Here is a 9,648-nt window from a genome sequence, read left to right as displayed (position 1 = left end):
TTAGAAGAATTTATTGAGTTCAGAATCTTCCCCCAATAAATCAAAATGTATGACTACTGAAACTAGTACCTACCCATCCTACTTACATATGTTAGTGTAATGCTAGACTGGATTTAATTTATCTATTTCTCACTCAACTAAGCCAGGGTTCTACCCACTAAGCCATTTTGAAATACTAAAAATTAGGAATGCCCTAAAATGTAGTGCACTGCCTCTAGAGTTATGAGTTCATTTCTTTTGACACTATTGTGTTCGATATAATAGTGAATAGTAGAAATAGTTGATTTTTTTAAAGTTCCTTTTTCAAAAAAAGCATTGGATTCATCAAGATAGTAAAGAAACAGGTATTTATCAAATACTATATTCCAGGCACTGTTGTGACCACATTACAAATAACACTTAATGGGTAGCTAGGTGGCGCAGTGGATAGAGCGCTGGCCCTGGATTCAGGAGGACCTGGGTTCAAATCCAGACTCAGACACTTGACACTTACTAGCTGTGTGACCCTGGGCACGTCACTTAACCCCAATTGTCTCACCAGAAAAAAAAAAAAACTAAAACAAATACAAATAACACTTATTTGTTCTTCATAAAAATCCTACCAGGAAGTGTTATTATGACCTCCATTTTAAAGTTCAAGAAACTGAAGCAGAGAAGATTGACACCACCAGCATCACACTGATAGTGAGGTCACATTTGAAACCAGATTCTCTGACTGCCAATTCAGTGACATATCAACTCTGGCAATTAAGTACCTGAACATAATTTCATTTGAATCTCACAAAAATCCTATCATATAGGTTCTATTATTTGCCCTATTTTATAAGAAGGAAAAAGAGGCAGAAATAGGTTATTCAGTCACATGGATAGTGTATGAGGATAGATTTGTGCCAGTTCTTGATGTCAGGATCAATGCTCTATCCACTGCACCACCTAGGACTCTCTGAAAAATCTTTGTAATTCTCTAAAAATAGTCCTTCCTGTTAGATCCTCCTGGTTATTTCCATCACTGAGTCTATTTGTACCCTCTGTCCCAGATATGCAAACAAAAAGGTAAGCTCTGCATCCTTACCACCCAATATCATATAATCATCTGGGCAATATAAATTCATCTACTTTGCTTTTAGAGTTTAGTTTAAAAAAAAAAAGTTCTGATTGGCAACAAACCTCTCCCAGAATCTTCTGCAATGTAACTAGCAAAATATCACCCACAATCGGGAGTTTAATAATAGTTGATGTTTAATTGATATTTCTTGGTATTAGTTAAAATTCTAGACATTGTTGCACAGTACAAACGCCATGTCATAGCAATTTCCATGAAATGATAATATGAAATTTATTCCAGTTCCCCAGTACTTCAGGGAAACACCCTCATGGGAATTATAAAACCCATAAAGTCTACCTCCAGCAGCTGGCAGTAGGGATAACGTGAAGGAGCTACAAAAGATTCTATCTTCCAGGTGAGTAGGTGATAGTATTCTCTGTGATCTTCTCACTAAAGTTGATATGAAGAAAAAATAGAATTGAAAATCAATCTCAGTTTAAAAAGCCAAGCACAATTCCCCACTTCAGGGAAGTGAATGGAGTAGTTTATAGATTATATTTTGAATTCATTCAAATTTAAACTTCATGAATGTGTTTTAGAAATGTCACCAGTTGAAATGCTTTAGCTCTGACCAATGTCACAGATGTTTTTCTGCAACCAGAAAAATCAAATATGTTTATGGAGATGTACTAATCAAAAATAATAGGTAAGGGCTTAGGGATCTTTGAGCTCAATGCCATATCAAATGGATTTCATAAAAATATCTATCTAGCATCTATCTATATTTCCATATATATGCATATATGAATATATATATATATATATATATATATATATATATATATATATATATATATATATATATATATATATATATACACATATTTCTCCCCCATCATGTGTCTACAAATGCTAGGCATTGAAAACATCAACATCGTAACACTGTATGTCTTCATAATCCTCAGAGCAAAATAGTCTATCTCTGTAAAGGAAAAAAAGAAGTAGTGAGGCTCTAGAGAGGATGAATAGCCATGTTGTCTTCCAAGAAATAATACATTTTATATTTGATGGACATAAAGAAAGGAGTATTCACTAGATCTTTGACTCCAATGGTTTGGACAGTCTTAGGAAGGGAATTATCTGTAACAATAGTGGCCATCTCTTTTTTGCAAGCTATGCTTGTAGACGGTAGTCCAGACTCTCAGGATGTTATGTGACACACACTGAGTCATCCAGAAATATCTTGGATATCGTTCTAAAAACCAGATCTTCTTGGCCTCAAGGCCAGCCTGATGCCTAATTCACCACAATGCCTCCATTAGGTGTTATCACATACTGTACCCTCCTTCACTATCTCATTATGATGTAATAATCTACACACTAATTAGTTAAAATATTTTAAAATTCCCTAAGAGTATCATCCTATCCTGTCCCCTTAAGTTAAATATTTTGACAAGTCACTCATAAATTTGTGAAATTAAGCAACAGTCACTTTCCTTTTGGTAACATGATGATGATATGATGTGATTTAATGTATAATATGATACAATGACATGATAGTAATATTTTAATTTTGTGGGAAAATTCCTGCTCAACTCATCTAAGATATTTCTACTCATTGACTTCCTAATTAGGCAGATGGTACTCAAAAAAGCCTTCTTGTTTTATCCTCAGATTGTCTTCTTTGGATGGAAGAAATGACCAAGTTGAATAAAACTACAGGGAGTCAGGTGACTGAATTCATTCTCATGGGCCTCACAAACCGTCCTGAGCTTCAGGGTCCCTTGTTTGTTTTATTTTTATTCAACTACATGACCACTGCTCTGGGAAACCTGGGTTTGATCTTCCTAACTAGTGTTGATCCCCATCTACAAACCCCCATGTACTTCTTTCTCAGACATCTGGCATATGCTGATCTTGGTTATGCCACAGTCATTGGTCCAAAAATGCTAGCCAGTTTCATAGTGGAGAAAAACACAATTTCCTACAATGAATGTGCAACACAGCTAGTTTTCTTTGGGATATTTATCACCAGTGAACTATTTATCCTTTCAGCCATGGCCTATGACCGCTATGTGGCTATCTGTAAGCCCCTCCTCTATATGGTCATTATGTCAAACAGGGTATGTTGGGTCTTGGTGTCTGTCTCGTACCTCTACAGCATCATGGTATCCCTATTGGTCACAGTTAAGATTTTTAATTCATCCTTCTGTGAATCAAATGTAATAAGACATTTCTATTGTGATAGTATCCCTCCTTTGTACATTATCTGCTCAGATATAAGTGAGATTAAATTAATCATTATGATCTTTTCTGCAATTAATTTAGTTTCGTCACTCTCAGTTGTCCTTGTCTCTTACATGCTCATTCTTGTCGCTATCCTCAGGATGAATTCTGCTGAGGGTAGGCACAAAGCCTTCTCAACATGTGGCTCTCATCTCACAGTGGTGATTGTGTTCTATGGGACACTTCTCTTCATGTACCTGCAGCCTCAGTCTAGCCATTCCTTTGATACAAACAAGATTTCCTCTGTGTTTTATACCCTTGTCATCCCAATGCTCAACCCTTTGATCTATAGTTTAAGGAACAAAGAGGTAAAGGGTGCCTTGAAAAGGGTCCTTAAGAAACTGATATAAGCATTCTTTTTAATATCCAATGTATTGCATAGATTGGTTGCATTATTAGAAGCAATTAAACTTTCATTACTTTTCTTATATTACTTTGCCTCAATTCTCCTTTCTTGAAGAAAAACATCTCTTCTAACATATATCATAGAATGATTTTTGTTTGGCTGGTTTTAAAATTTTCACTTTGAAGAAATCTTATTTTAGAGAATCTTTGTGATGGAAGGGCCATAGAAAAGTATTTAATTCAAATTTTTCCTATAAAAAGTATCCTCTATTACTTACCCCAAAGTGAGCATCCCACCTTTGGTTGAAGATGTTCTGTGTTTGGGAATCAGTCAGTTAACAAGAATAAAAAAAGTGCTGGTACTGTGCCAGGCCCTGGCATACATACACAAATAAACAAAAATGATTCTTCTCATCAAAGAATTTATATTTTACTAAGTGAAAATGTGTACATGAAGAACACCATACATGCCATGGCAGTTAGTCCACTTTGGAATAACTCTTGATTTTTAGAGAAATTTTCCTTAATGTAACCTCAGTTCCCTCTCTACAACTTCCATCCATTACTCCTGGTCTTTTCTTTTGTGGCCATGCCAAAAAAGGTCTATTCCCTCTTCTTCATGGCAATCATTTAAATAGTTGAAAAAAGCTCCTCTTCTCCAGGACCAAATCTTGCATTCTTGTGTTGGAATGGAAAGAGCTATGCAGATTTTAAAGCTTAAAATTTTCCTAGGATATTTAGGGAACCCTATAGAGTTAGAGGATCTGTGTCCAAATGCTATATCTGTTATTTGTGACCTGTGATATTCTAAACATTGTTTAACCTCTCTGGTTTTCATTCCTTTATAAATTATATGGATTTTATAAGATAATGTTTAAGATCTATTTCAGTTCACAATCCATCATGTCAAGACTTTCTTTGCAATAACGTTATTTGTTCTTAATCTAATCTTCATGTCATGCTTTTATGTCTCATCAATATTCTAACTGACTTCTTCTGTTCACTCTGGAACTTGTCAATGTCAGTCTTGAAATGTGTAACCTAAAACTGAACACAATTCCCCCAAAGTGTTATGAGCAGGGCAGAATGCAACTGGTCTATCATGACCTATTCCTGGATACCATGCCTTTCTTAATAGAGATCACTTTAACTTCTTTAGATATCATATATTATTGTAGTCACACATTAAAGTTGGTATGAACTCAAATTTCAAGGCCTTCATAAGAATCTATGCATAGTCATTTCTGCCCTGTTGTTCACTTTTTTTGACATCTGAATAGAATTTTCTTTTCCAAAATATATGTAAAAACAAAATGTTAACATCAATTTTTTTTAAAACTTTGTGTTCCAACTTCTCTTCCCCCCTCCATTCCCACCTCCCACCCACAAGAACTCAAGCAATTCAAAATAAATTATACATGAGTAGTCATGGAAAAATTTGCATATTAGCTAGTAGTGAGAGAAAACAGTGTAAAAAAACAAAACTTCAGATTAAGGAATTGTCAAATAGGAAAAGAAAAAAAAATTAAATTTGTTTCCATCTCTTTTCAGATACTATCAGTTCTTTCTCTGCAGATGGGCTGCAATCTTCATAAGTCTTTCAGATTTATATTGGGTCATTGCCTTGCTGAAAATAACCACATGCTTCCCAGCAGATCACCCCCCACTATTGCTGTTATTTTGTATATGGTACATTTCACTCTGCTTCAGTTCATGTAGGTCTTTCCAGGTTTTTCTGATAGTATCCAGTTCATCATAACCTGTACATAGTACCTTAAGCTTGATGCAGAATTTTCTTCATAAAAGCCAAGGAAAAGACGTTTTGACATTATAATCAATCATCATAACTATTTCCCTCCACCCAACTCCTTTCCCATGACATTTACTTTATATTCTTTTTACCTATTCCTCCTCAAAAGTGTTTTACATCTGACTATCCTCTCTGCTCTGCAGTCCCTTTTTTCACCCTTCTTTCCTTATCCTCTTCTTCTCCTACTTTCCTGCAGGGTTAAATAGATTACTCCTCCCAATTGGGTATGAAAGCTATTCCCCCCCGCAAAAAAAAAAAAAGAAAAGAAAAGAAAAAAGAAAGGGGGCAGCTAGGTGGTGAAGTGGATAAAGTACTGGCTCTGGATTCAGGAGTACCTGAGTTCGAATATGGCCTCAGACACTTGACACTTACTAGCTGTGTGACACTGGGCAAGTTACTTAACCCCCATTGCCCTGAAAAAAAAAAAGAAAGAAAGAAAGAAAGAAAGAAAGAAAGAAAGAAAGAAAGAAAGAAAGAAAGAAAGAAAAGAAAAGAAAAGAAAAGAAAAGAAAAGAAAAGAAAAGAAAAGAAAAGAAAAGAAAAGAAAAGAAAAGAAAAGAAAAGAAAAGAAAAGAAAAGAAAAGAAAAGAAAAGAAAAAGAAAAGAAAAGAAAGCTATTCCGTCCATGAGGCCACTCCAATGACATCAAGGTCCCTGAGCTAATTCTGTGTTCTAAATTTTTCTTCCCCCCTCCCTCCTCAACCCTCCCTATGAGATCAAGCAATTTATTATGTCATACTTGTGCAGTAATGCAAAACAACTTAATCTTTCTTGAAAGTGTTTTGCTTTTTAAATTGTTTTTATTCCAAATTAAAAAAAAATTTAAAAAATACTTACATGACTGTCATTTATCCATATTGAATTTCTTCATGTTCTTTCTTTCATCTTAGTGCTTTCTATGTTTAGGAAATGCTAGGAAGAAGTTGTTGGCATATAATGGGGAACTGGGTCTAGACTTATCACCTCCTTGTGTATTTCAGTGGCTGACTAGGTAAGAAAGTGCCTGGTTGATGGATCTCAAAGTCTTGAAATTTCTCTTCTGTCCTCTTTCAACCTCTATTCTGGGAAGGTAGCATGGTCTATGTTAGTATGAAGATTGTAATTCTTCATTAATCAACATCACAACCTCCCCTAATATTTTCTTCAATGAGAAGCACCATAATCAAATCCTTTTAATAAGGACCTGGAAATTCTAACCTTAATAGTAATATACAAAATCAAAATGCTTGAAAAGGGAAAATATTGTGGAAGCAAGACTGTGGAAGGAATAATGTGATTGCCTATGAACTATGTTAAAAATAAAAAAAAAAAACCTGAAAATTATCTTTCTGTGCTGTTTTTCAAGAGAAATTATGTATTAACAATTTACAACACATGATTTCCCCTGGCCTGATTAGAAAATGGAAATAAGAAAAAATTAATTATTAACAGTTGTATTACTACAATATTTGAAAACATGAATTTTTCATAATTATTTTGGTAATTCCAAAATTTACCTTTTTTCTGTGGGAAAAAAAACCCAAAACCTGATGACTCTCTCCCTCAACAGTAATACATTCCCATCTCTCCTTGTATCTATGAAGATTAGCTTGAGATTACCTTCCTCCAATGTATCATTACAATAGTAAAGTGGTCCTTGGGCAAGGTTTTATTTTGTTTTTCTTGAATTCTTGAATGTTTCCTATTAATTAAACTGTTTCAGAATAATGAGAATAATGCCATAGTGCTTTCATTACTTGAATTTTAAGACAAGTACATGAAATTTAAGAAGAAAACGTGAATCATAACTGATGTGAATATATTAAGTTTAGATACATTATCTCATTTAAGTTTTACAATCACCCTAAGAGGTAGGTTTAAAAAAGATTAACAACTTATTACAGATGAATAAGCTAAAAGATTAAGTAACTTACTGAAGAAAGTTAGATTATAATTGTTGGAGGTCATTTGAACCAAGTCTTCATTATTATTAGTCCAGCATTCTATACTTTATACTTGACACTCTCCACTTAATGTGCTCTCATCTTCTTACTTCAGGCAAGCCAACGAAATTGTGTGCTCAGACATGATGTATCTACATAACTTGATACTATAACATCAACAGAATTTTACCAAATCTGTGGCATGTGTATTGTTAACCTCCTCCTATTTAATTTCCTATGTTTAACCCTTTATAATCAGCTATCTACTTTAGGTATTTCCATTACATCCATGTTCTGAGGATCCTATGTACAACATTCCTACCTATCTGTATTTAGTACTTTTGATGAAAATGGGAATATTGTAATTCCAGGTGAAATTCATCTTGTCAAAGATCAGGGAAAGGTGAGAGTGTGTGGGGGTGTGAGGGATGGCATCCTGATTTGGCAGAGCTTAACATCTGCTCAATGAAGACAATGCCTTACAAATGTATTGCCAGTTTCCTTGTATTTCTGATGATAGGAAAGCTATAGAGTAACAATAATGGCAGAGAGTTCAGTGATTTGCTAGATATGTTAATAGAGCTTGGACCACTGTTTTGAGGCCATTAAGGTTCCTCATAAAGCATACTTTAATTCCAGAAACTTGCATAGAGAACAGAAAATTTACGGGGGGGGTGGGGGGATAGAAGAGGTAAAGTAAAAATGGAAGAAATTATAGAGTATTGAGCATACACTGCCAGATGTTTTCATTCCAGTACATTTACTTCCCAGATTTGACATGATATGGCATAATGTGAGAACTCTAGACTTGAAAAATATGAATGATACAGTCCCCAAATATGATATACACTGGGCCTCACATGCAGAAGGGATATGTTTAAAAAATGCCATGAGCATAGATAATTACATTAAAAAACAGAGATCAATATTAGTCATGGGTTGAGGTACAACACAGGAAAAGAAATGAGTCATTTCTGTCCAGTATCTATCACTCCAATAAGGCATCATACACAGGAGTAGCACATGCCTGTAATAAGACAAAAACATTACACACTGGCCCTGGATTAGGAAGGACCTGAGTTAAAATCCAGCCTCAGACACTTGACACTTACTAGCTGTGTGACCCTGAGCAAGTCACTTAACCCTCATTGCTCCACCCAAAAAACAAAGCAAAACAAAACAAAAAACACAAAGCAAAACATTACACATGAAGTTATCAGTGATAAAATTGTAGCTATGTATTTGGAAAGTTAAATTGTCATTCTAAAGCCAAAACTTAACAGGAAGAACACATTTTGTTTTTGTTTTTTTGTTTTTTGTTTTTTTGTTTTTGTTTTTGTTTTTTTTTAGTGAGGCAATTGGGGTTAAGTAATTTGCCCAGGGTCACACAGCTAGTAAGTGTTAAGTGTCTGAGGCCCGGTTTGAACTCAGGTACTCCTTAATCCAGGGCCAGTGCTCTATCCACTGTGCCACCTAGCTGTCCCAGAACACATTTTTTTTCTTTTTTGGAAATTAATGCCCTCAAAATACCACTGCAAAAGGACAAAAGTTTATAAACAAAAATACATCAATATTAACCAAAAAGAGGGTTCAGTTAAGATCTGAATATCAGAGCATATTTCTAGGCCCTGGTTTTCTTTCATTCTAAATAAAGGTATCAGTTAAATCCTGAGACTGAACTGGTTTTAGAGGGTTTAGAGGAAGGTGGTATATTTCAGTTGTTAACCCTTGTCTGTTCACTCCAGAGAAGATCTAGGACCAATTCCAATGTTGAATTGACTTTCTCCCCCTGTGTTGCTATGGGTAGGAGATAGAGCGAGAGGGCAGGGAACAGGAGGGTTTTTTTTGTTCCTGGAATGGTGGACCCAGTGCAATAGGAGATAAAGCAGAGGAAGCACTTCTGATCCCTGTTTCTTCTGGAAAGAAAAAATCATCAAAACCTTTTATTACTGGTTAAAGCTTAGGTCTGGCAAAATGAGTAGCAATGCAAGAATCATAAAAAATTGAAGGGTAGAGGAAGAATTTAGGACCAAAGAAGATATAGAGAGTTAAAAAATAGATGATTTTGAGTATATAAAATTAAAAAAAAAAACTTTTGCACAAACAAAACTAATGTAACCAGGATTACAAGGGGACCAGAAAACTGGGAAATAATTTGTGAAACAAATGTCTCTGATAAAGATCTCATTTCTCAAATACATAGAGAACTGAGTCAAATTTATAAAAAATACAAGTCATTC

The 9,648-nt window shown here is 34.8% G+C and overlaps 1 protein-coding gene across 1 annotated transcript; it reads left to right on the top strand.

Annotated features, from left to right (window-relative positions):
• Nucleotides 1-2,733: 2,733 nt before the first annotated feature.
• Nucleotides 2,734-3,681, top strand: LOC122731376 (olfactory receptor 8K1-like). Its single transcript, XM_043971429.1, has one exon. The coding sequence runs from the start codon at nucleotides 2,734-2,736 to the stop codon at nucleotides 3,679-3,681; it is 948 nt and encodes a 315-aa protein (XP_043827364.1).
• The last annotated feature ends 5,967 nt before the right edge of the window (nucleotides 3,682-9,648 follow it).

The sequence above is a fragment of the Dromiciops gliroides genome, chromosome 6 (genome assembly GCF_019393635.1).
Source record: "Dromiciops gliroides isolate mDroGli1 chromosome 6, mDroGli1.pri, whole genome shotgun sequence".
Taxonomy (NCBI): Eukaryota; Metazoa; Chordata; class Mammalia; order Microbiotheria; family Microbiotheriidae; genus Dromiciops; species Dromiciops gliroides.
The sequence above is the reverse complement of the archived record's forward strand: the minus strand, read 5'-3'. Positions and strand labels throughout refer to the sequence as shown.

Bases quoted from the DNA above. Each gene is read 5' to 3' on its own strand.
- LOC122731376 (XM_043971429.1), top strand. From the start codon at position 2,734: ATGGAAGAAATGACCAAGTTGAATAAAACTACAGGGAGTCAGGTGACT.